At 52.9% G+C, this 25,338-nt stretch overlaps 6 protein-coding genes and 1 non-coding gene across 7 annotated transcripts; 3 read left to right on the top strand and 4 right to left on the bottom strand.

Annotated features, from left to right (window-relative positions):
- Window positions 1-1,444: 1,444 nt before the first annotated feature.
- QC763_0112150 (uncharacterized protein) lies at window positions 1,445-2,304 on the bottom strand (the record flags this gene model as incomplete). The annotated part of the gene is made up of 2 exons (XM_062906496.1): window positions 2,246-2,304; window positions 1,445-1,873 (listed from the first exon to the last, which is right to left on the bottom strand). The coding sequence occupies exons 1-2, from the start codon at window positions 2,249-2,251 to the stop codon at window positions 1,445-1,447; spliced, it is 435 nt and encodes a 144-aa protein (XP_062762286.1). The 5' UTR covers window positions 2,252-2,304.
- A 5,617-nt stretch (window positions 2,305-7,921) lies between these two features.
- On the top strand, window positions 7,922-11,688 carry QC763_700650 (uncharacterized protein). Its single transcript, XM_062915076.1, has 2 exons — window positions 7,922-9,806; window positions 9,872-11,688. The coding sequence occupies exons 1-2, from the start codon at window positions 9,663-9,665 to the stop codon at window positions 10,910-10,912; spliced, it is 1,185 nt and encodes a 394-aa protein (XP_062762285.1). The 5' UTR covers window positions 7,922-9,662; the 3' UTR covers window positions 10,913-11,688.
- Window positions 11,689-14,258: 2,570 nt separating this feature from the next.
- Window positions 14,259-16,687, top strand: QC763_0112130 (uncharacterized protein; the record flags this gene model as incomplete). The annotated part of the gene is made up of 4 exons (XM_062906495.1): window positions 14,259-14,447; window positions 14,784-14,881; window positions 15,054-15,133; window positions 15,189-16,687. 4 exons carry the CDS (start codon window positions 14,259-14,261, stop codon window positions 16,685-16,687), a joined length of 1,866 nt encoding a protein of 621 aa, XP_062762284.1.
- An 897-nt stretch (window positions 16,688-17,584) lies between these two features.
- On the bottom strand, window positions 17,585-20,569 carry omh4 (O-glycoside alpha-1,2-mannosyltransferase 4). The gene is made up of 5 exons (XM_062915077.1): window positions 19,402-20,569; window positions 18,937-19,335; window positions 18,794-18,880; window positions 18,357-18,741; window positions 17,585-18,289 (listed from the first exon to the last, which is right to left on the bottom strand). The coding sequence occupies exons 1-5, from the start codon at window positions 19,683-19,685 to the stop codon at window positions 17,948-17,950; spliced, it is 1,497 nt and encodes a 498-aa protein (XP_062762283.1). The 5' UTR covers window positions 19,686-20,569; the 3' UTR covers window positions 17,585-17,947.
- Window positions 20,570-21,045: 476 nt separating this feature from the next.
- On the bottom strand, window positions 21,046-21,133 carry QC763_0112110. Its single transcript has one exon. It is a non-coding gene; the product is annotated as a tRNA-Tyr (tRNA).
- A 172-nt stretch (window positions 21,134-21,305) lies between these two features.
- On the top strand, window positions 21,306-23,640 carry QC763_700690 (uncharacterized protein; the record flags this gene model as incomplete). Its single annotated transcript, XM_062915078.1, has 6 exons — window positions 21,306-22,214; window positions 22,269-22,415; window positions 22,471-22,720; window positions 22,776-22,963; window positions 23,018-23,300; window positions 23,356-23,640. Exons 1-6 carry the CDS (start codon window positions 22,147-22,149, stop codon window positions 23,638-23,640), a joined length of 1,221 nt encoding a protein of 406 aa, XP_062762282.1. The 5' UTR covers window positions 21,306-22,146.
- On the bottom strand, window positions 22,989-24,948 carry QC763_700695 (uncharacterized protein; the record flags this gene model as incomplete). The annotated part of the gene is made up of 2 exons (XM_062915079.1): window positions 22,989-24,453; window positions 24,652-24,948. The coding sequence occupies 2 exons, from the start codon at window positions 24,946-24,948 to the stop codon at window positions 23,824-23,826; spliced, it is 927 nt and encodes a 308-aa protein (XP_062762281.1). The 3' UTR covers window positions 22,989-23,823.
- Window positions 24,949-25,338: the final 390 nt, after the last annotated feature.

Below are 25,338 nucleotides of genomic sequence, written 5' to 3'. Positions count from 1 at the left end.
TCAGCTTTGCGCCTGGGTAGGTAGGGTCGGCGATGGGTCGGGTGTTCCCTGTACTCTACTTTGCTCCCATGGTTGCAGGTCAAAGCCTAGGGAGGGAGTACTTGAGGTACATAAATGAGCGGAGAGGGGGCTTGATGGGAACCTTTGTGCAGAAGCCTTTTTGAAATGGCTGAGGTGTTGGCGTCTGGAAGGGGGGGGGGGGCAAGGGAAGGGAGAGTAGGAGGAGAGAGGGGGAGAAAGAGGGCGGAGGGCCCAGATACGAAAAGGTACAAGGAGACGAGGTACTCACTGCTGGAGCTCATTCGGGTGGTTGGTGGAGTTGGAGTAGAGGTACTCCGACCCGGGGGGGAGATTCGGTGTAATCGTCCACTGGTGCATGGTCTAAAAAGATGCGCCAAAAAAACGTCAGTTATACTTTTACTTTGTCCAGCCCGACTACATGAGTCGCTGGAAAGAATAAACAGACAGACAGACAGACAGACAGACAGACAGGCAGACAGACAGGCAGACAGATAAACAGATGGAGATGAGATGAAAAGACGGCCGGTCCCCAAGCTGGTGTTCTTCTTTCTCCAGGCTCTTTTTTTCCCCGCCGTCATAATTTTCAGAGCGTGGCGACCAAGAGTTCGGCTGCTGCTGTACCGCCGCAACCCATTCTTCAGGCAATTTCAAGGCGCGCAGATACCCCCCTCCCCCCAGGCAAGGTAGAGCAAGGCAATGTAGAGCAAAGCAAACAAGCAAAGCAAGCAAGCAAAGCACCGGCAGCACCAAGAAAAAGAAAAGGAAAAAAAAAAAAAAAAAAAAAAAAGAGGCGGCCAGGATGGTGGCGTCTCTGGTTCTGCAGCAGCACGCGTCGAATCCTTTTTGTCGCGAGCAAAAAAACAGAGATGCCCCCGGGGGACTCGGCCAAAACGAGACAATTGACGCGCAACCCCCCTCCAAGGGCTGCTTGATAGAAGAGAGAGAAAGTAGGTACTTACGGGCTAGTAGGAGTAAGAGGAAGCTCGCTCGCCGGACAGTGTGTCGTGACAGTAGCAATAGTAGTGACAGAAATATTAGTGTCCCTTTCTGCATAAAACCAACGGTGGTAAATGTGGATTTGTCGGCGGCTGCTCTGTGTCTTTTTGGGAGATGGGAAAATGTACTCGAGGGGTGACCGAAAGTGACCAGCTCTCAATGACTTGGGACGCAGCTAAAAGACATGCGGCCAGAAGTACCTCGACTGGGTGGAAACTTCGGAGGAGCGGGGGGGCTGGGGCTGCTGCGTGTGTGCGTGTGTGCTGCGGTGGAGAGCTTAGAGCAGAGAAGAGTGGAGAGGGATGGAATCACTGACTGACTGATCTGATCAGGTTTCTTCTGTGCCATCCGCCATCAGTGCATCACTGGAAAAGAAAAAAAGTCTTTTGCGGCTTGGCCGGCTGTTGCCAATCGCTGTCATTCGCTGTCATTCGCTGCCTCTCGCTTCTCGGCCCGGTGGTGGTGCTTGACGGCCCGCCACTTTCAAATGAATGGCGGCACAACAGCCAGCTGCCAGCCAATCAGAGATGTCCTCGGTCCCGGGCCAAGCGGTGTCCGCTGACTGATGTCGTGACTCTCGAGGCGTGCGCTTGATTGACCCGAGGGCAAAGGCGGTGCAAGTGCAATGGAAACGAGATGTCAAGAATTTTGATCTCTCCCTCTCTCTCTCGATGATGGATGGATGGACGGAGGCAGAGACGGAGCCGGCCCACGGGCAGCCAGCCCAGGGAGTGAGTGGTGGCGCTAGTGTAGCTTTTGGCGTGTCGGTCTGCGTGTTGCTTGTCAAATTCCTGGCGCGAGGATTGGATGGCGCCAAGCGATACAAGCCGATGTCAATCAAGCAATCACGGAATCCCTGGAAGAGGAGAGGGAGGCTTTGCATGTGCGCGTAAGACTGACGCGAGCAGCAGTGAGCCTTCTCTTCTTTTTCTTTTATTCTCGGTGTTTTGTTTTGATTTCTACGATACGGCTGCTGATGACGATGACAATAGCGATGGTGATAGCGATGGCGAGATGTATCTTCTTCAACAGTGCATGCATGTAGCTACGTATGTACAATTGAGGTGACGCAGTGGGGGTCGAGGTCGGCTATCGCTCCCAAGGATTGATGGGAAACGGTCAACAAGTGGTGTGTTCTGCTGTGTACTTTGGCTGGAAGTATCTCGCATGTCCTGGGGTGAAGGACCAGGTTGTTGGGGGTTGGGCCGGGGAGCGGGGAAGTACATACATGCATTGTTTCCCTCTTTCTGTTTTGGGAGAGCAGCTGGCGGATGTGCTTCGAACTGGGCGATGCCGAGGGAGCAAACAGTCGACCTTGAGATCGTTCTTCCAGCCCTTTGGTCGGTCGCCATGAAAGCTTCTCTGGAATTGACTTCTTTCCGGCGTGAATATCTCTCAAGCCGTGAAGTCACCTGGACGAGTACCAAGTATACATGGCTCTGGCGGTCTCCACCGTGCGAGCTAACTCGCGGGAGCTTTGCGAGCACGGACTTGGGCCAACGACGCTGGCTGTGCGAAGCTGATGGATCAAGACTCGTAGCTGCCTCGGGAGTAGCTTTCAGTGCTCGACATGTAGGCATGAGGTTTGTTCCAAGACATTAGTGAATGTCAAATGCGGGATGACTACTGCAATCAAAGGTCGAATGCTAGTTTCAAACCCAGTTCCTTGTCTATGGTAAACCATGAGTAAAGTATGTACCTGTACATTGCATAAGTTACTCTTTTCGATCTAGATCTGCCTACATTGCTTATCTTATCCTTATCTCCCCTCCAGATCAGATCAAGGCCAGGTACCTTATCCTCGCCTTCCCATTTCTCTAAGTACATAACGATCAACTGCAAGAACTGGGGGCTCCTTTGGTCTTCTGTTGTCTGCACATAATAGGAACATATCGCATCAATTTCCCAAGTTCGAATTCCAAGCAATTGGACAGTTTCCCCTCTGCGAGATATCTCTTTCCGCATCAAAACCATTCCACGTTACGCCCCGTACCTAGGTAGCAACCGGCTCCGCAACAGCCCGGCCATCTCGTGTGATGTCATTGCACCGGCACCGGTTCCCCTTTCTGGTTGGTGGTATGAGCGCCACTCTCCACAACGGTGTCGATTGTACCCATGGTGGGTATAATGCAGTTGAAGGAAGAAACGTGTGTTTTTTCCTTGTCAGAACACTCACTCAAGCTGTCATCCATCGAAAGCCTTGCTGATTTTAGAATGGAATTCTCAGCTCATACAGCAGGATTGCTGTCTAAGTAATTCCTTGATACCTATGATCTACTTTCCATGATCCTAAACGTATACCTTTGGTCTAATAAGGAGCATCCAGGTGGGTAGCAAGTTACCTGGCTTTCAAGTACAACTCCAAAATTGACTGGGCAATGTTTAATTCACACCATCCGTCTCCATCCTGAAGATGAAACTGGTAAGTCCGGGGAGAAGATAACTTGGAGCAATTGCCCAGGATTTTCTCTGTTTATTAAAGGAATAAGGGCAGTGGCTTAGGCACCTGCCCCGAGGACTGTCCAACTACCTAGATAGGTATATCTGCCGGGTAGGAGAGCGATTCTTTCCAGGTCTTGACTTTACAGCGTTTTTGAAGTCCATTTCTCAGGTCTTCTGCTTCCGTGTTCTTCCAGGTTCTTTCACTCACCACTTTGCCTTGGTGACTTCACGTATGTTTAGCCAGCCTCTACACCCATTTTTACATCAAGGACGGGATATAACCAGAACAGTCGCACACGTTTGTAGGCGCCAGGTCTCAACATACAGCGCACTTCGGGCTAAGAAGCGCTGCCCTGACGGGACCTGTTTACTCGGGGGTTACTTGGACAACTTCCACAGTAATACCAGGTTCTGGTTCTCATCTTACTCTATAACTCGACTATGCTTAGGTTAGAATGCAAATCAGGCCAGTCGTTATTACATAGGGCACCGCACAGCTGACCTTGCCCTCAGTGTCTCTAATAGATATCCGAAGCGCGAGTAAACATGAGAAATTACCGACAGCATGCACCAAACAGCATGGGAAGCGAGGACGTAAAAAACCAGGTCAAACTGGAGGTTTTGCTGCTACCGTAGTGAGAAACTTCAGGTCGATACGGTCAAACAATCCGTGCCCTTGGAGTCTACCGACGTCTTTGCTCGTTTCTCATAGGCAAAAAGGCTAAATCATGAGGAGAGGGCGTGTTTATACACCTAATGGGCAGGTAAATCACCGTCGAGATATCCAGAAATTTTGATCCAGTGTGACGAATTCGGAGCTGGTCTTCCTTTCCCGATATTTCAGAGACGGAGTTGGGCTAACTGACCAGGCTGCGCAATATAGTGAGATCACGTCATTGGCAGCAAGGCAAGTAAAGAGACAGAAGATCTGGCCAGCTCGCTGCCGTAAGAAAGAGGTGACTGCTTAGGAGCAGAGTTATGCATCCACGGTTTTGCTTTGTGCTAAGGGGCATAACATTCTAGAAGCGATATCTCTCCCGGGTTGGTGTGCGCCAGCTGGTTCGTCACATCGTCCGATGCGAAAGCTCTTGTTCATCCCATATCCAAGTCGACCTGCCATCTCAACAGCCCCAAAATTTGATCCAGCCCATCTTCCGATGAGGAAGGGCGCATCGACGTGCGAAAGAGTGGTGTATGCGGGGAGACATCGGCTGAAACAACAAAAGTTCCAGTTCAGATCATCGTGAGTTTGAGGTCAGGGCGCGCGGCTCTGCAGATGGTTAGGGTAAGGGAGGGGGGCGGGTCCATCAGGAAGGGAAAAAAAGGTGTGGTCTGTGTGTTTTCTTGGGAGTGAAGTCTCAGGTGAGTAGACAGGGGTTCCCCGTTCCTGGCTGTTTTGACACGATTAGCGAGACCCGCACCTCCTCCACATGCATGTGTCTTGGCACAGATCTGGAAAGCCTCGTCCGAGTGGGAGAGGGTGTGATTTGTTGGCTTCTTTGGTGTGTCATATGAGGAACGACAATGTCTAGAGTTCAAACAGGTCTATTATAGTATTGAATGGGGGGTTTGAAAGTTCAATCCTCGACTGAGTACACAAGTAAAGCCTACACAGTTCGTCGAAGTAGCTAGGCGGTTTCCATTCTTCTTTGAGGTGGACAGGATAGTGTCCGTGCACATTGCACCCCGGGCAGGGACCGGGTTTTGACGCACACGCAACAAACGGGTATTGGCATCAGGACATGGAGATGTTCATCCCATCCGTCCACTGGGAGTTGCCGACCTAGGGTCTGGACACTGACAAGTGCTGTTATGATGATCATGGGCTGGTCTGAACAAAACTGCGAATCTGATCTGACATGAACCCTTTATGCAGAACGAGGGCTCGGCCTTCATCTGATATATTGATGTCTATCATGTGTCTGAGAACTTCTAGAAGCTTGTCAGAACCGTTCTCCGTCAGTGCCTGGGTGATGCCAACTGTTGAAGATCGTGGAGAAGATGAGGACTTCTTGCTGTGTGTAGCCTTTTCGACTACGGGGGGGTGGGAGGGGTGGGAGGGGTGTCGCATCATTGCTTTGTGATAGGGATGGTGCCTTCGTGTCCCTATACCCGCAATTTGACATAGCAACATGGTTACGATTTACTCCAAGGCTCCGACGGCCCGTGAATACTGACGAAAGCCAGTTGGGTACGGGTCGAGGTGACAACATCCGACCTCCGCACCACCCGATGATCCACAGGGATCCGGGATGTATGCTGTCCGTATGTAGGCGGTAGAATCGGGAAAGGCCAGAGCGAATTGGGTGTGCGAGTGCGTGGTGAAAACCAGGAGGTTTAATCACAATGCAGCGATCTCCTTTCTGGGCAGGATCAAGATGATGGCCTACAGGCCCAGGGGATCTCGGAGAATTCCATCTAGCAACTATCATAACGACTACAACACGGCCCGGAGCAGATACATACCATCGGTGCTATAATGTATAGTCGAACTAGAGAAGAATATGACGATATTATCCCCAGCGAGATTAAAGGTACATATCACCGTCCGTATCTTTAATCAGCCAGTCTGGGCATGTTCGATTCGTGAATTAAGAGCCACTTTGGAGCTCGGACAAGGAACTCTGATGCTGAAATGTTGACATAGACGTAGGCATATATCAAAGTATGTACGCATGTCGATCATGGTGTGGCGGACGTCGCAACAACACCAGTCAAGGGGAGTCGAAAAGATTCGGCAGTTATGAACGGCAGTTCGCTGTCAACATTCTGCTGATATCGGGAACGGGAAGGTCGGATCCCCGGGTTCTTGTTCGTTTTTTGTGACCCGGAAGCTTCCCATCAGCTCGCGGAAGAAACGCCAGGCGCCAGCAATTTGTGCGTTCTGGGTCGAAAACACCCCTACCTACCTTGTAGCGGGGTCATAACCCAAGGGGTCGGTGAGTATCATCGTCAGAAAATCATGTGACTGTGATCATGCTGAGGTACATAGTTGTCGCCAGGAACGAAGGAACCGCGGGTCAGTTCAGACGAAGGTAAGCACCAACGTATGTGATGATCCTATGATGGCCATCTAGAACAATTCTCCCGGAAATAAGAGCACGATTTCCGTCAATAGCATTGTCTGGTTCCTGATCTGGATCGACTTTGAGACTTGAGTCGCAATGCTTACTCGTAGGCTGCTATAGTGTTGAGGGTTAGATGGTTGTTATCCTTCGCGGTGTTTCCAATCGCTGTTTGAAAGCTTGACGGGAATGAGGGGTCGTTGTTCTCTTGTGATTCCCGCTGCCGTTTGGCCGTACGAGGTAGTTGATACCCCAGCTGTGGGGTTTGACCCGCAGCAGCAAATCTTCAAACCAAACACCAGGAGCAGCAAAAGAGTGTTTATGTCTCGAGCGTGATGCTGTCCGGGGTTTCCTGGGGCACTGGAAAGAGATATACCACAAGACGGCATCAATCCAGCATAACCAGATGGTACTCTGTGAATCGGATAATCAGGCTTCAGCCTTGTCGGCCGGAGCATCTTGATGGGGTCGTGTTTCCAATCATGTTTGTTCGGCCGGTTCGCTGACTGATCTGATCTGGTCTGCTCGACAAGGCAAGGCAAAGGCAAGGCAAAGGCAAGGCAAGGCAAAGGCAAGGCGAGAAAGGGGCGTCCATCCACAGTCCAGTTTCTGGGGACGAGATGGAGAGATGCGGTCCATGGTGGGGTCTAGGTCTGTGGGGGAGGCGGCCGAATGAGGAAAGGCCTGATACACGGCTGAGATTGCGCCAACGGCTTAGCGAGTTTTAAGGATGCCCCACCCAGGCCCGGAAGTCGATCGGAGACTGTAAGCAGGGGCCGTCCTGGCGCATATCCCCTGCCAGGATAAGTGGGTCGCATTAAGAGAGACGTCGCCTTCAGGTGTCTGTTGTTTTTTGTCTTTACAATTAATTGCTCTAGTGTAAGGTGTGTGATGAATATGAGGGGGTGGTATCAAAATGTTGTTTATGTACAGGGCAGCTTCTCGGCATGTGCCCCGAAGTGATAGGGCTAGGTTAAGATGTGGCCAGTGTAAATGGTTCCCCAGCCGCCGACCATTCAGCCAGGCCACTGCCAGCGCATTCGTCTGGGTCAGCCGAGGGAAACTACTGCACTAGCAAGCGGCTACTCCCATGGGCAATTGGGCAAAGGAAGAAACATTGTCATGTTTCGAGCACGAAAATGTCAAACCAAACGAGCGGATTGGGTGGGCTTCCCCATGGGTTTTGCTTGGTTTTGGCCGTCTCTGCTTGGACGGGGGACGCGAAAAGGATGCCAATCGCGGGGCAGGTGGGGGCTTGGCTTTTACTGCCCCTCATCCCTGCAAGAGCCTCAGAACAGGGGCTGCCAGGGGTTGTAGCCAATCGCAGGTAGGCTACAGGCACACCAGGGCCACTTTGTGACACCTGGCTCAGGACAAGAACGACCAGCAAAGGGGGGCAGACCTGTGTCAAACGTCAGACACAGACCTTTGAATGCTCTGCTTTTCTCTCAACAACCTCGAAGCGACATCAATGCAGCCTCTCTTTTGGCCTGCGCCCAGAGGTCTCTCACTCGTCACCCATGTCCCTCTCTCTCTCTCTTTGCCCCTCCCTCGTCCGTCGACCCCACGATGCCCACGATATCCTCCCCGGCGCTCCAGCCGACCGTCGAACGGGCCCCAAGGCGGCAAACATCGCCCTCCATTCCGATATGCAAGCACGGCCTCGAAAGCGCCATCGAGTTCGCCCATTGGGGGCAGAGAAGACACAAACACCTCGATCACCAACAACGCCCGAACCGAACCGCCCTCTGATCGTGCTGTTTGGACGGCATGCCTCTCGGCTGTCCCGTCTGTTTTGAAGCATTGCTTCCCATCTATTTTGGCCAGCCGTCTCGTTTACCGAGTCGAGTCAGCGCTTCGAGATACATGCTCACCCTCTCCAGGTGGAGGAGAAACCTCGACAAACACAGTCTGCCTCCTGGTTGTCATCCCGCATGACTTGCCCCGGGCCTGTCTAGATGCCTGTCATCCAGACTCGTGCTCAGCCAGGCACCTCGGTCCATGGACGCTCCATGACCAGGGTAACGGACGGCGGTGGACATACGCACGTCCATCCACCTAGCCAGATCCAACCATACCGTGTCTTGGTTGATACATGAGCTTTCCTAAAGGGACCAGCTTGCGAACAGTCTCTTTGTTTTTTCTCCGATTCTTGATACCACGAATGCTACCGCATGCAAGTGCTTGCGGATCAGGTCGTTGCAACACCCTCTCAACGATATCTCCAAAGCTCGTATTTCCTCTCTGTTCGTTCATCACGGTCTCAGTGCCAGCGCCCCCAACGTCTCGGTGCCAATCCTGCCTGCTCTGTGTGTATACTGCCTACTCATAACAGCACACAAAGGCCTGGGTCTACGGGGCCATCGTTAGGCGGCTCCCACACACCCCTGCTCAGTCTTGGACTTCTTGGCTTGTCCACCATCCCGGGCCACGCCCCCAGGACTCCACATTGGTCTGTAACGGGCCTCAGAGCTGTTGTGTGTCTGCCCCCCTGTCTGCCCAGTGGGACTGGATGTGCCTCGAGCCGAACGTCATGCAACCCATAGCGGGCATTATTACCCATCCCTTCCCCCCGCCACGCCTCGTTGCTTTCTTCTCTTCTGTTTATTTCTCCTCCACCAAGGTCTTACCTGTGGATATCTTCATCTACCATCACGACGCTGTTGCGTGTGTGTCCCACTCTTTCTTCTTTCTCTTCTCGCAGCTAAACATAGTCACTCTTTGATCTTGCCCAACTAGCTTGGCTGCTTACATTCTTTTTTGGAGAGAGATTGGTTTCATTCTTCGACGACAGTATAATCTGGTTCATTATACTCGACTTTTTAAACAACTCCTTTTTTTTTTCTTTTTACCTCTTTCACAAACATTCGATTCGTTCCTCGTGCTCGTTGACATCGCTCCTCGGCAGCCGGTCACTCACTTCCTTGAGTGCTTGATCTTCCAACCCGAAACGAAACGACTCTTCGATTCTTACAGCAGCAAGTTCTGCTCGTTCCTTTTTTGAACAACCTTCGATTCTTGGGACATACCGCCTGGAAAAGACAGCTGGATCTGACAAACACGCCTCAGCACACTTTTCCTCGACTTGTTTTGGTACACTGAACAGCCGGAAAGGACAGAACCTTGTGAAATTGGATTATGATGTCCCCAACAATTCCCATGACGGCCCAAGCCGGGCCCTATACCCCTACCACCGACGCCATGGATCGTCATGAATTCGGTGTCACAAAAAACAGAAAGGCAACTTCGACTGGTGGCGGGAGAGCATGGAGCGAGGAGGAGGTATGTGCCCAAGGGGGAGAGCAGTTGAGCGGGAAACCATTGTGTACTGACGCGGAATTGCGTAGGAGCTCTACCTTCTTCAGACACGTCTCCAGAAAATGCCCTACAAGCACATTGCCGCCCACTTGAAGAAGACTGAGCTCGCGTGCCGCCTTCATTATCACCAGCTCAGCCATGGCAGCAACCGCCGCAAGCGTACCACGTCCACGTCATCGGGATCCTCGAACAGCGGACACTCCCCTCCGCTTCACGGCTCGATTCCCTCGCCCATCCGGGAGCAGGACGATTCGCTCAGCCGATCTGCATCTCCTCCCGGCTCCGCACGATCTTATGGTTCGATCAGCCCAACTGGCATTCAGCTCCCCAGCATCATGACGGCTACCGCTTCCGCCAGCGAATCCCCCCGCCTGCCCACCATCCTTCCCAAACCGGCCTCGATGAAGCTCGCCCTCGCGTCTATTGGCGGTTCGGCCTCGGCGGGCACTTCCTCTCCAACGGCGTCTCGTGGGTATCCCACCCCGTTGCACGAAGTCCACCCACACAGCGCCCCCTTGACAGCCCCTTCTGGCTACCGTGGGTCCATGACACCAACCAACGGTTCGGCGCCTTATCCCTCCTATACGTCAAACAGTGGCCCTGCCCCCCATGGTCCAGGACGCCTGCGCCTGGACTGCTCTGCGCTCCCGCCTCCTCCTTCGTCAGCCGGTCTTTCTGTCACCCCTTATTCTGCCAGCCACCCGGTGGATATGGGAAAGCTCAACGCCATCTACAATGCGCACCGTGCCTCTTTCTGGGCCAGCATCGCGGCTGAGTACGGACCCGGTGCCAACCCCGTGGTCTTGGAGCAGGCGTGGCGTGGAAACAGCCCTACCTCCAGCTCCAGCTCCAGCTCCAGCTCCAGCTTGAGCCTGGGCATTGCTGCTCACACGCCCATTACGCCGATCGGTAGCCCTGACGATCACTTTTACAACGGGCAAAGCAAGCCTGACAAGACCAGAATTAGCGCCATCCTTGGCATTGATGCCAACCCGAGGAGTCCCAGGGAGAGAGAGATGGTGAGAAGATTGGAAGAAGAGAGGTGCTCGTTAGGAGTGGTCGGCGCTTGAGTGGAGGATATTTTCAGTCTTACAAGCCGCCTGCTCTGACGAGCATGATTGGTAAGACACAGGACTTCTGGGTGGTCTCAGTTGTTCCACGCTATCTTCTCTTCGTTCAGAATCTTTTAGGGGTGATGTTTTGGGGTGTTTTGCCATTTTCTCTCCCTTTTACTTCTCGAGAGGCCACCAGGGCACCCGTGGGACACGGTGTTTCTTGCTGGGGCCGAGGCTTCACCTTTTTTGTCGGAGTTTCTTTTTTTTTCTTTTCTTTTGGAGGCTGATTCTTTTGCTTTGCTCCCTGTTGGTGCTGTTATACTTGGCGTTTTGCATGTTTGCTACGTGGTATGCCAGCTGAGAGTTGGGTCTTGGGCTGTAAAAAGCCTTGGTGTCGAGTTTTATACAATGGCCCTTCCCATTTTCTGTTCTTCCCTTTTTTGGTATGGCAGGTATCGGTGGGAGGAAATCTATGATTGGGAAAGTTGGACGGATGCTACGGACGATGATGGATGAAGTGATGACTTCAACAAGACAACACACTTTGAACCAGCCACGATGACAACACCCACGCACGCCCTGCTACATACCTACATACACATCACATTCGAGATGTTGAGAAATGAGCCTCTTGTTGCCCCAGTGAAGGTGCTCTGTCTTTCTACTTCTTGCTCTTGTTTCTTTCTGCGGAAGGTATACATGATGTTCAGCAATGAGGCGGATTTGCATGTCCTTTTTTCTTTTTCTTCCATTTTCTTCAATTTCTTTTCATGGGGGGGTTTTGGGTGGCGATGGGTTGGGTGGGAGGGGCGAGCCGTGCATGGGTAGCGGGGGTGGATAACCGGATAGGCGGTGGTGGTGTTGAGATGGGATTCGTGTACGATACATGACAGAGAGGAAGAGAAAAACGTGGGACTTCATCCCTGCCCTTTCGTGTTGTGTTCCCTGAACGTGGACCTTTCCCCTTTCCCTCTGTAAGAGGGCAAGACGGGGAAAAAAAAATCAAGTGAACTGAACCTGAAACCGACGGAGCTAAGCAAAGCGTAGTGTCAACGGCGGGGACTCTGTTCACCATTGTCATGCCAATGCAAGCCAGTGCTGACCCCTGTTCTTTCTCCCAAGTCCTCCCCCTTCCTTTTGCAGGGCAGCCAAGCATGTGCCCAATCCCCGGTCAACCCAAACTTGGACGGAAGGTGAACCCGAAATACCCAGAATGACACCCGAGAGGCTGTATCGCGTCAGGAGGTATCAAAATGATCAACATGGTGCAATGGTAGGGCAAGCAAGACAGGCGGTGCTCTTTCCGACAAGACTTGATAGGCACACAGATAGGTTCATGGAGGGGCGGCTATGTACTAGGTTGATTCCGCGCAGATAGTCCATGTCGGTGATGTCGAGGTGTGGTGACACAGGAACGCCGGGCATGCTTTCCTGATCAATAAGAGGCAGTCCCGATGCAGATGTGGTGTTCGCGGCAGAGGAACCGAACGGGACGGAGGAGGAGGCTCTTCTTTGACTTGGCCAGCCCAACTTGCCCAACTGCAAGATTTAAGTTGCAGCCGACCTCGGCTCTCTCTACCTACCTACCTACCTAGGCGTGACGGGAAGGTGTCAAGATGTGTCAAGACATGCCATCATCACGACGACAGAGACCCTCCACCACTACTGACACGTCCATGACATGACCACTCACTGCCCGATCGATGCATCTGCCGCTCCATCATCCCCCCTCGCACCAAAGGAAAAAAGGAACATCGGGAAAACCAACCGGACAGACTCTCGGCTCTTGGCTGATGAGCCCTGTCCACATGCTCGCTACCCGTTCTCGACGTTGCACTCGACGACACAGTCGCTCATGCAGCAACGGTCGGCTCCCGAGCCCCGGGCCCGCCGTCTTCGGCTTCATTGGGCCACCAGTTCGAGCTGGCCGTCTTGTTGGTGAAGCGAATCCGGCACTGAGAGGAAGACGGCATTCTTGCAGATTCCCGCATCGAAATGTGTTGTGTGGCATTGGCGGTGGGGGAGTTGTCATCCGGGCCTTCTTTCCCCTGTGGTCAACATGTCATTGACAGGAACGAACCCCGTCGTCGTCCACTCGGGCGAATCGACTGATAAAGGCAAGCCGTTGAAATCCACACTCGGCGGACACCCACGGCCCCGAGCTTTTTTTTCTTTCTCCATATCTGCCAACCTGCCAACCTGTTCGCCCTGTCCACCACGTGTAGGTAGTGGTAGGGATCGCATCCGCCGTTCATTGACTGGCGGGGAACCGATCCATCCTGCTGACTGACGCAAAGTTCTGGTTCTGGTGGGAGCAGTTCATGGCGAATGCGAGTGAAGTGTGTGGGCTCCCGGGCCTTCTTCAGACAGACAGACATGGTAGGGCTCCGGCGCCGAGTTGAGGGGGACCGGGCATGGCATGCCTCGTCGTCTCGTCTCCCACCGCCCTTTTCCGTGGTTCCGCCCTGTCCATCCTGCAATTTGGCCTTTCAAACCCGCAACCCAGACACTTGATGACTGTTCAACAGGCTGTGGCCGAGTACCTACCTTCTCTGGAGCAACAAAACTGCTCATACCTAGCTACCGTGAGAACACCTTGGGAGCACCTGGCTTTTTAGTCCAACTCATCAAGATCGGACCGTTACCGGCGACTGGGTTCTGTGTGGCCTTTTTTTCTTTTTTTCCTCTTCTTTTTCCTTTGGGAATTGTTTAGTTGATTTCGCGTTTGCCCGAAGTGGAGCTGCCCAGGACCTGCCAGGAACGCTTTCCTAGCGGACTCCACAGCCGGTAAACAACCACGAGGCGGAGCATCCAGGGCAGCTGGCCGCTGTTGCTGTTGTACATCACGGGCAAGGTTTGGCTGTCGTCAGGGTATCTCCAGATGGAGATGCTCCCGAGCTGACAATTCCATTGATCCCCTGGAGCTCGGCTGGCCACCTGGCTTGAACAAAGGACTGCTAACTAGCGGTTCCTGGCCAAGCTCCCGTCCTCCTGGCTCTTTCCCTTTGCCACATCTCGTCATGTGAAGAAGAGCCGAGAGCAGGAGCAACTCTGGAACCGGGAGCAACCAGCGAGCGGCCTTGGGTATCCGTGCCTGGCGTGCGAGAGGAAAATCCTTACGATATTTATATCCGGTCCCCCTTCCCACCAAACCTTTCCCTTGGCTCTTCTAGAAGCACATACTCTTCCTCGTCCGTCCACCAAACGTTCACACCCTTGTCACCGGGTGTTTCCCTGGACCTACCTCTCTCTGCCTCTCCCTTATTCACTCACTCTCTCTCTCACCCACAATCGCTGACCAGAGTCGGCCGAAAACTCAGAGAAAGATCACGACCACTTCGACTCACAACTCACAGTCACAATGGCACCTCACGCGGAAGAGTCGGTGGGGACCCATACCGGGCACGCGGATGTCCAACACCAGCAAGAGAATGAGCGCAACATGCCCAAGCCTGGCGAATACATCCAGTTCGACCATCTTCCCGCCGGGGGCCCTCTGAACCGCTGGTCTCACTTCATGACCCGGGACCACGATTATCCCGGAGCCCAGGCAAGTCTTTTTGCTCTTTATTTCTCTCAAAAACTACCGAACGGAGGAGCCAGTTGTCGAAATCCCGATACAAGCCGGCCCACCGGTTCAGCCTTGGGCTGCGGGAAGCTGCGGAAGCTCTCTTCGGCAGAAGCAATCGTATCTCTATTACCTATCTTTACCCTTTCCAGACGTCGGGCCTGAGGGGTAGCTAGCTCCTAGCTCTTGTGGGGCTGGCTTCTTGAGCTTGCTGATCTAGTTGATGGGAGGGAAGCTGCAAGATGAAAAACAACGGGTGGTGGTGATGCTAGCGTTGGGCAGAATGGCTAATATGGGGACTCTTTTTTCTTTTTGCAGGCTATGCTTTACTCGGCTGGTGTCCCCAATAAGGACATGATGAAGAATGCACCCCATGTGGGAATCGCTACTGTTTGGTGGGAGGGCAACCCGTGCAAGTGAGTTGCCTATTCTGGATGTCCTTTTGGGAGCAAGGAATGAAACTAACAGCGGTGATTTACTACAGCACCCACTGTGAGTCAGGCCTGGTGGTGGTGTATGTCTGAGAGAGAGTCACTGAGTCGGTTGCTGATGTGTGGTAGTGTTGGATCTTGGCATCATTGTGAAGAGGGCCGTTCAGAAACAAAACATGCTGCCCTGGCAGTTCAACACCATTGGTGTGTCGGACGGCATTACCATGGGCTCGGAAGGTGGGTTGTCGGGACACAATGGCTGGGCTTCACATACTTACCACTCTCATTGTAGGCATGCGTTTCTCTCTGCAGTCCAGAGAGATTATCGCTGACAGTATCGAGACGGTCACATGCGCCCAACGCCATGACGCCAACATCAGCATTCCCGGTTGCGACAAGAACATGCCCGGTGTGATCATGGCCGCTGCTCGCCACAACAGACCTTTTGTCATGATCTATGGCGGTACCATGCGCAGAGGCCACTCCCAGCTTCTCGACAAACCCATCAACATCTCGACCTGCTACGAAGCTGTGGGCTCCTACAGATACGGTGTGCTCAAGGCCAGCTGCAAGAAGCAGTCCGGTGCCGAGGCTACCGCCAGCGAGGTCATGGACGATATCGAAGAGCATGCCTGCCCCGGAGTTGGTGCGTGCGGCGGCATGTACACGGCTAACACGATGGCCACAGCCATTGAAGCCATGGGGTTGTGCCTTCCCGGGTCCTCGTCATTCCCCGCCGAATCTCCGCAGAAGAGAAGCGAGTGCGAGCGGGCCGCCGAGGCCATCCGCATCTGCATGGAGAAGGACATTCGACCCCGCGACCTGATCACACGCCGGTCTTTCATGAACGCCTTGAAGCTCACGATGGTGCTCGGCGGAAGCACAAATGCCGTTCTGCATTTTCTGGCCATGGCCAACTCGGCTGATGTTGACCTCACTTTGGAGGATATCCACCGCGTCTCGGAGGCCACCCCGTTCCTGGCGGATCTGGCCCCGTCTGGCAAGCATTACATGGAGGATCTCTGCAACGTCGGTGGCACTCCCGCTGTCCTCAAGTATCTGATTGCTGTTGGCCTTATCGACGGCGGCATTCCCACGGTCACGGGCAAGACTCTTGCTGAGAACGTCTCGAGCTGGCCTTCGCTCGACCCCGGCCAGACCATCATTCGGGACATTACGAAGCCCATCAAGAAATCGGGCCATTTGCGTATTCTCTACGGCAACTTTGCTCCTGGTGGCGCCGTGGCCAAGATCACTGGCTTGGAAGGCGACTTCTTTACCGGCAGGGCCCGCGTGTTCAACAAGGAGCACGAGCTGAACAGCGCCCTTTCCGCGGGTCTCATCAAGGATGAGGAGGAGGGCCAGGTTTTGATTGTTCGCTACGAGGGTCCCAAGGGCGGCCCGGGCATGCCCGAGCAGCTCCAGGCCAGCGCCGCCATCATGGGTGCCGGCTTGAAGAAGATTGCCCTTGTCACGGACGGGCGCTACAGCGGTGCCAGCCACGGGTTCATTGTCGGCCACGTTGTCCCCGAGGCGGCTGTGGGCGGGCCCATTGCCCTTGTGGAGGATGGCGATCTCATCACTATTGACGCTGTCAAGAACAGCATTGATATCATTGAGGCTTCGGGCATCAAGGGCGCCGCGGGCATTGCGGCGGAACTGGAGCGTCGCCGACGAGGGTGGAAGCCGCCCAAGATGAAGCCTGTGAGGGGCGTCCTGGCCAAGTATGCCCGTCTTGTGGGCGATGCCAGCCATGGTGCTGTTACCGATGCTGGCGGTCCGGCTTGGTAAATCTTTTTCCAATTTGCTCTCTTCTCTCGCTGCTGCTTTTCGGTTCTTCTCTCTCTCTCTCTCTCTCTCTCTCTCTCTCTCTCTCTCTCTCTCTCTCTCTCTCTCTCTCTCTCTCTCTCTCTCTCTCTCTGGGCGGGGCTTTTTCTATTAGTTTTGGGCGTTTTTTTCTTTCTCTTGTCTCGCTGCAAAAGTCTGGAATGGTTGGGAAAAAGATACCAAATCAGAGCATGGCGTGGGGCGTGGGAACGGTTGGTGTTTTTTTTATATGGAGTGGTGTATTCCGGGCGTTTGCTTTTTCTTCCTACGGGTCTCGGGAAGAAGGGATAAAGGGATAGATTTTTTCTGGGGACAGGCGATAATGAATGGCGTCGGGTTATAGAAGAAAAGGGCGGTGATCGAGGGACGAGATGACTGTGAATTGAGAGGGGTTTTTTTATAAGGAAGGGGTTCTTATAGGGATCTTGTCGTGATGGTGGTGATCAAGAGGTTTTTGTCGGTATATATCTTGTAATGTCTTAATCACCTCTTTGTTTCTTAGTCTGGTACTCTCCCCGGGGGTTGGGGGGCGGGGGTGAATAAGAGGGGGTTTCGTAGAGAAAAAAATAGAGATTTGTTGAGTTTGGCTGTGTTGTTTTGTTCTGTGTTGATGTAAATGAGATGACTGAACACTGATCTCGCCCCTTTGCTGTATGCATATATTTCTTCCTCACTAACGCGGAGATGTATCTGAAAGGTGAATGGTTTACACTGTTGCTCGTGGCCGTCATGCTACATATCAAGACATCCTCGTCCAAAAATCCATAAACAAAATTAAGCAACACGCAACAAAACAGGTATACAACAGAATAAAATAACCAGCATTGTAACATGACTTTATCAAAGCGCGCCCGCCCCGACCATCCCCAATGCAAAGTGCCGGTCCCAGTTGAGATTGTGGTGATTTTTGCTATGTGACAACAATGTGTGTGTTTGTGTGTGTAGTGTAGTGTGTAAACAAGAAAGTTCCATAAGGGAAAAAGGGGCAAGGGCAATAATTCTAAAGTAGCAAAGCTAAGCTACCAGAGTTTTGCCGCCATCTATTTACGGTCATGGCCTCATTCCTAATATGCCATGTCCTATCCGTCCGTCCATCCATCTTTTTGCGAAACAAAGCAGGTTCAACAAGACCCGTTTGGTATCATTATGGGTAAAAAGTTGTACACTGCTCGTCAGCTGGGTTTGCTGTACTCGACAGGATTTGCAGCTTCATTGCGTCTTCGATCAAGGACTCGCCCATCCACCGGCAACATCAACCCACTCGGCCAAGCAGCTGCCCTCCTTGCCTTCGACGTCCACAATGTCCGTGTCGCAGCGGCAGCGGCAGCCCACACCGTTCTCCTTGGGTGTGTCCCATTCCTCCCAGTACTTGTCCTCCTCAACACGCTTGCGCTCATCGGTGGTGGTCTCCTCAAGCCAGGGCTGACGAGGCAGCTGGCGCGCGGGGGCGTTGGCGGGGCAGTGCTGAATCGTGGTGTGGCGGTAGCCAAAGTCGCGGAAGTAATGGATATCGCGAGGGGCGAGGAGAGCACCGGCGGCAAGGGAGTGAATGGGTGCATCACCCCACTGTGTAGCAAGGTCAGTACGACTGGATAACCAAAAAGGGGGGCAAAGGCAAAAGAAAAGAACATACCCGCTCCATCCAGAAACCGCCACTGCGGTCCATCATCTGGAAGAAATCCTCATACGCCTTACTCCGGAAGAAATCGAGACGGGCAATCTCAAAGTTGGACCAGAAATGGCACATGTTGTACTTTTCGCCCTCCATTCCTTCCGGGTCAATCTCGGGCTGTTTGCTGCGCAGAATCTCGTCGGGAAGCTGGGGCGCAGGGGGCTCGGGCTTCTTGTCGGGCTGGGGCTCGACGAACATCTCCCAAAGACCCTGGGAAGTCAGGTTGTTAAGGCGCTTGTAGGCGGAGGCATAACGGAAGATGTTGGGGACAGTTTCGCGAAGCTCCTTGACGGCAATGGTAAAGCCATAGGTCTTGTTGTGCTCAATCATGGCAAGAAAGGGGTCACTGAAACTGGTTAGCAGTCTGAATGCCGACAGAGAACCAAGAGAAGACATACTAAGTGATATCGCAGAAATAGCTGATCTCTGGCTCCAGGCGCCAGTACCACTCGTACTTGGCAAGGAGCTCGTGCTTGTAGAAGAATCTGCATCTGGTCAGTATACTGTGCAGCTCGAGCAACAGAGTGGTGGGGTAACCTACCCAGAGTAGAAGCGGCACATAAAGTGGTAGCTCTCCATGCCGCCGTACATAATGGCGTTGTCTCCCTGCTTGTTGATGCCCTCCTTGGCGACCTTGGGGTCAATCCAGTCAGGGTACCCCCACATGTCCGGACCAACCTTGCCAAACTCGACGTTGGCCTTGGTGTAATTCTTGACCGTGTCCATGAAGGTCTGGTTGAAGTCGCCATCGTTGAGGAAGACGTAGGGGTAGTTGTACCACCGGTTGAAGTGGCGCTCGATCGACTTCATGGACTGGATAACACCATCCAGCTCCTTGTTTCTCGCGAGCACGACAAAGGCGGCATTGGCGCGGGGCTTGCTGGTATCTGGCTCGAGGCATCCGGTAACGAACACCTTGTCGTGCTTTTCACTGATTTTTCTGTAGAGACGACACAGTCAGCACACGCTCCGAGAGAAGGGCCCTGGGGTACGGGACGAAGCTCACCTTATTGCTGGTGGGGCGCCAGCAGGTATTAATATTCTCCCGGGATTGCTGGGGTGTCTGACGAAGAGCACAAGGATGAGGATGACGACGATGACGGGGAAGAGAACAACGACGCCGAGGGGCACCGATACGCTCGAGTTGCCCCGTAACCTCATTGGCCTTTTGAGGTAGGCCAGGCGAGTAGCCCATGTTTTTCGTTTGCTCTTGTCCTTTTCATCTGTGACGGGGAGTGCTAGACGGGCTCCGGCGGGGACGAACTTGCCAGCTCGTCGGAGGAGATCCATCGTGACGGATTTTCTGGGGCGGGAAGCCAGCCAGCCAGCGACGGAAGTGGTTTAGAGGTCGGTCGATGCGAGGATACAGAAGTGCGAATGGAATCGATTATGCGCCGTCCGCCCAAGGGTGTGCTCACAGGCCCAGACGACCGACAATTAAAAAAGGGTTTCTTTGGATCAACAAGGCAATTCAAGCGTCGTCCACCATATCCGTAATCTTCAAATATCAGTTCGTTCGTCGTGGCAGGAGAGAGCGAGCGGCAGGGAAAGAATGAATTCCCTTTGTCTGACGAGGCGGTTTGAGGATGTGGTTGTGATGTGGTAGTGGTAGTGAGTGTGCAGGGAAAGGTCGGCTTTTGTTTTACGCGTCAGGAGGTGAAAACTGGGGAATTGAATCGGATCGGATTGGACACGGGGGGCGACCCTGGGTGTGGTGGGACTTTGCAGCTGTGGCCTTGTGTGGTCTTGTTGTTGCGTGCTCCTCGTCTGTCGGTTGTTGGGTAGCGATGGTCCAAGGAGACACACTTGGACGATGTCTATCTCTTGTATTCTTCTTGCTCTTCTTCTTCTACTCTCACTGTCCGTCGTTGGCAAAAAAAAAAGGAGATGATGGCATTCGTTCACAAGAGAAAATGTTAGTCGAGATTGCGACCATCCCCAATCGGTACGTACCTGGTGGACATGCCCAGCGAGAGCTTGTTCACCAAAAAAGTTCTAGGCCAAGAGCCAGGCACAAGAAACGGCCCGAGCGTTGCCCTTGGCTCCGATGGAATCTGTCTGCCAGATGGCCTGCAGCTGTCAGCCAACTAACTTTCGTCATTGCCCCTTTTTGGATGCAGCACACTGATCCACCATCACTGCGCAGCCTCAGGGTTCCTTGCGTTGGAGATGGCTTCTTCCTTGGGAGACTTCTTCTCAACAGTGTCTGAGTGCCTGGAGAGTCCAGAGTTTCAAACAACGGCTCAACCACCGCGTGGTGTTGAAACGTTGCAGTGCTACAAAGCTTTGTGTTTTGCCCGAGCACACACAACACTCTACGTCACTCTACAGTCCACGTTTTTCCGTCTGGCAACAATGGGGAAAACGTTGGAGTACCAACCTACTAGTACAGGTCAATATCGACAGCAGGGCAGCTCAGTTTTCATGATGAAAATTGTCCGAGTATTTCAACCTGCAAATGCAGTGGCACGCTTTGAACAGACAATCAGCAGTATGCTTTTCGAAGATTGTCAAAATCTCTTACTATTGTGGCCATGATGGCCATTCAAATGTTGAGGACTCGCGAAATCCAAAGTTTACTGACATGTGATGTCAAAGAAAAGTTACCAACTTAGGATTGCTATTTCCGCTTAAAAATGCAACAATAAAACCCCTTGTGGTGTAGTTGGCTATCACGTTCGGCTGTAAAGGAATTTATTGATACCGAAAGGTCACCGGCTCGATTCCGGTCGAGGGGACTCAAATCTTTTGCTGTTTTCCTCACCACCCTTGGTGAGGGGAAATACTTTTTTGGTGCCATGACTCGTTACACCAGGGTTGGGGTTGGATGTTTGTCCTGTCATTATGGCGATGGCAAAGACAGAACAATACCTTCGACCTACCTCCGTCATCCGAAAAAACCGAGACGGCACGCTGGATGCGAGCCTCCTCGGGAACCGAGCAGGAGAAGACATCTGCCGCGATCTGGATACCACCAAACGCGGGGTGGGTGTGTGGGCGTGTACCTCCTTTATCATAAGCGCGTTATACAGCTCACCTCTATTTATTTTGCCCTCTTTCTGGCACCCGGCTCAATTAGGCCCAGTTTCAACTCGTCCAGATCGACCTTTGCCCATCCACCCAGGTATTTACCCAGTAATCCAATCATTGTGTTTTGTTCAAGATGATAGGTACACGCCTGCTATCATTGTATTACAAGATCCTGCACGGAGCATGTTTTCAGAAGCAAGTTACATTTCTCGAGATTTATACATTGGATTTTGGGCACAAAATAGATGGTATCCTCAGCAGATGACTGTCATTGGTGTGATAGATATTAAGGGCGTGGATGAGTGCGAGCAAGAAAAGATGAGACGTGAGAAGTAGCCCAAGACATGCACGTTCGCACATGTGAGAAGAATTTCAGATAATCATTCCTCTTCTAGTTGGCGGCAGATAGATGGCCTGCTATCCCAACCTCTTGGCTCTCTATCGGAGGGCATCGTAATCAACTAGGCGCGCAAGTCATAGGATCCGGCCGATATTGGACATGACGACGCCGGCGTCCGGCAACTCTCCTCGGCAGGGTCAATATTGGGGATTCGGAGGGTGAGATGGGAGGTAGGCAATAGAGGGTCAAGACGGTGGAGGTACACATGGACATGAAATAAGGGCAATAAAAGCTGAACTGCTCTGCTTTTTTCCTTTTGTTTCCTTGTTGAGACAACCACGAGCCATACCTCTCAGAATTGTTGACCAAAGCAACATCGACATGAAAGGTATTCAGGGTGTTGTGCAGTTGTCACTGCTCGTGGGGGCATGGGGGTGGGAATACAAGACGTAAGCACCACCTCTTCCGCTTCATGTGTCGAGCCTAACACACTATCTCAATAGGAAGCGCAATCCTGCCTTTCCCCTCGACGTAGTCGACAAACTCCAGGATGAGACCATGCCCAAGGTCCAAGCCTGGCTGGACAAGCAGCACAAAGCGGGCAAAGCCACAAACTGCACGCTCGAGAATGCCGCCGTCAGACAAGAGTGGTATGTTTTCTGCCTCCTGACCGCCTGTCAAGCTGTTAGCTAACCAGCGTTGCAGGAGCGATATGACGGTCGAAACCCGTCAAGAATACGTCCGGGCCGTCCTCTGCCTCCAGAAGAAGTCTCCCCGGGCACCCAAAGACAAGGTCCCTGGCTCACTCAGCCGCTTCGACGACTTTGTTGCCACACACATGACGCAGGCGGGAGAGCTTCACGGCCCAACAAATCTCTTTGCTGCCCATCGGTACTTCATCTACGTGTACGAGAAGGCCTTGAGAGAGGAGTGTGGGTATACAGGATACCAACCGGTGTGCATTAGTCCTACTACCTAGCCGTGATGACCAGTTGCTGACATGAGGAAAGTACATGAACTACGACCGCTACGTCGCCGACCCCCTGAACTCTCTCCTCTTTGACGGGTCACCAGCCAGCATGTCCGGCAACGGCAAACTCGCGCCTTACAACGGCATCCCTCAACCGTTTCCCCGTCCATACGATCGCATTCCTGCTGATCAAGGCGGTGGCTGTGTGACTACTGGACCCTTCAAGGAGTATGTTTCCCTTCTAGCTAACCCTATTTTGATACACCGCTGACAGTAACGAAGCATGGTAGTCTCCCTCGGCCCCAAGGGCTCCGTCGTCCGGGACATCCCCCCCAACCCCCAGCGCGACGGCCTCGGCTCCAACCCCCGCTGTCTCCGCCGTGATGTCAACCGGTTCAGCGTCGCCGGCGCAAAAGCAAACTACACCTACCACTTGATCACCCAGCACAACGACGTCGACAGCTTCTACAACCGGTACCTCGGCCAACCCCAGCTCAAGGGTGACCCCAATCCATGGGGTCTTCACAACGCGGGACATTACCTGATTGGTGGTGATCCGGGGGGTGTATGTTCTCCTAACCTTCGCCACCTTTTTATTTCGGCGCTAACATATGCTGAAGGACTTTTACTGCTCACCAGGCGACCCCCTCTTCTACTTCCACCACGGCGCGCTGGACCGCATCTGGTGGATCTGGCAGATGAACGACCCCGAAAACAGAATCAACGCCGTGCCCGGGCAGGCCATGCCTGGTGGCCACAACCACGGGAGACGACAGACCACCCAGCCGAAGAATGCGCTCGACTCGGTCATCGACCTGGGGTGGACGGCGCCGGGGGTGAGGTTGGAGGAGATGAACGATCAGCTGGGTGGGTTGGGAGGGGAGATGTGCTATATCTATGTCTGATCACTTTTTCTCACTCACGGACAGACGGGAGAGGGAAATTTCTCGGGCGAGGGGAATTTGGCAAGGGAGTTGAGATATGTTTCTATTAGAGAGTAGGAAAAATTATTTTACTTACCTGATTACCGACCCAGTCATTCTTCCAGTTTGGAAGTACCATTATCCAACAGCTGAGCCACAAAAAAGTTAGTAAGAAGGTTTGGTAGTAACAGTGCTCACCTTCCGGGCAGTCGCCGAACCAAACTGAGACTGGTAACGCAGTGGGTTAGTAGTGCTCGCCAACAAGACCGTAGCAGTGCTGTCAGGGATGGGGGCGAGAGAGGTGAGTTTGGTCAGGACCGTCTCCTGCTCACCATCCAGAGACCTGATAATGTCGGCGTTGAAGCCGGCATTGGATCTGATGGTAGGCTGGGGGGCGGCGTCTGCGGGGATAGATTCCGATGAAGGTGAGGGTGCTAGAGGCCCGAGGTATTTCCGAGCGAGCTTGAAGGAGGTGGTGAGGTAGGACCAGACGGTGGTGGCGACGAGCCAGACAAAGGCCCAGAGGATAGCCAACCAGGTCTTGGCCTGAGCCAAAGCCATCTCGGAGTAAGAGACAACAATGGGCTTGGCAGCGGCGAACCAGGTCCCGAGCTGAGGAATGACAACGGTGAAAGGGTAACTTAACACGGCGCTGATAGTTGACCAGGCCCTGGTCACTTCGTCAGCAGCCTTGGTGGTGATAGATTCGGGAGTAATTTTGGCAGCTGGCTCCGTGACAACATCGACCTTGCTAGTTTTGTGTTCGGGCGTCTCTGTTGTAGTCACAAGAGGCTCCTGCGTGGATGAGCTGTCAGTAACTTGGGCCGGCTCTTGGTCTGGCTTTGCGGCCGGAAGCATAGAGTATCTGGAAGAGCGAGGCCGCCAGGTCAGCTTCGAGAAGTCGTCCTGGGCAATAGCATCCCTCAACGCCTCGAGCTTGTCTTTGGCCATCTCGTCCCAGCAAAGAAAGGGTCGACCATACCAATCTCGAACACCAGTGTCGCGGTGCCAAAAGCATCTCTCCAAAGAATCAGTGAGTGTAAGGTGGGCGTTCTGAATCTCGGCAATCTTTTTGGCAAGCAGCTCCTGGGCGCCTTCTCCCGACCACAGTTCCTTTTCGTTTTGATCTTGCAAGCTCTGTAGCAGGTCCTCATAGGCACCATCAATCTGAGCCTGAGAAGCAGAAGCGGTCACATTAAGGATTGAGTAAGGACTTGAATGGGCGATTGCAAAGTCTACCAATGGCAGAGCCATCAGGAGGACGGTATAAATAACACCTGCGGTATACATTTTGTGTAGATGAGAGGCCTGCCTCTTGAGTGTATGTAATGCAGTGTGGTTGTTGTTTGTTGTGGATGATGCAGATAGATGATGAAGATTGCTGATGATGGGGGAAAATGTGTAGGACGACTGTGAACCTGACCTTCCTTATATAAAACCAGTCTCTTTGTCGAGTCCATTTGAACAATGCCTTAGTTCTGTCAAGCCTTTGTCAGCACAAACGGATAGTTTTCATGATACCCCGTTGTTCAATGTGTCCTTGTCACAACAATACCGTTGTAAACATTGATCTTGAAAGTTGTATGAACAAGGACCAGCTGCCGCTTGGTGTGCGAAGACCCAAAACTCCAAGAGATGCCGTTTGACTATCAGTTGGATATGCTCGCAAGACTGAAGTTT

The sequence above is a fragment of the Podospora pseudopauciseta genome (assembly GCF_035222475.1).
Source record: "Podospora pseudopauciseta strain CBS 411.78 chromosome 7 map unlocalized CBS411.78m_7, whole genome shotgun sequence".
Lineage (NCBI taxonomy): Eukaryota > Fungi > Ascomycota > Sordariomycetes > Sordariales > Podosporaceae > Podospora > Podospora pseudopauciseta.
This window is presented reverse-complemented; position numbering and strand designations above follow the sequence as displayed.

Coding starts and splice junctions, on each gene's coding strand:
- QC763_700650 (XM_062915076.1), top strand. CDS start 9,663: ATGATGTCCCCAACAATTCCCATGACGGCCCAAGCCGGGCCCTATACC. Junction 9,807..9,871: donor GAGCATGGAGCGAGGAGGAG/GTATGTGCCCAA, acceptor GGAATTGCGTAG/GAGCTCTACCTTCTTCAGAC.
- omh4 (XM_062915077.1), bottom strand. CDS start 19,685: ATGGATCTCCTCCGACGAGCTGGCAAGTTCGTCCCCGCCGGAGCCCGT. Junction 18,881..18,936: donor ATGTGCCGCTTCTACTCTGG/GTAGGTTACCCC, acceptor GACCAGATGCAG/ATTCTTCTACAAGCACGAGC. Junction 18,290..18,356: donor GCGGTTTCTGGATGGAGCGG/GTATGTTCTTTT, acceptor CTTGCTACACAG/TGGGGTGATGCACCCATTCA.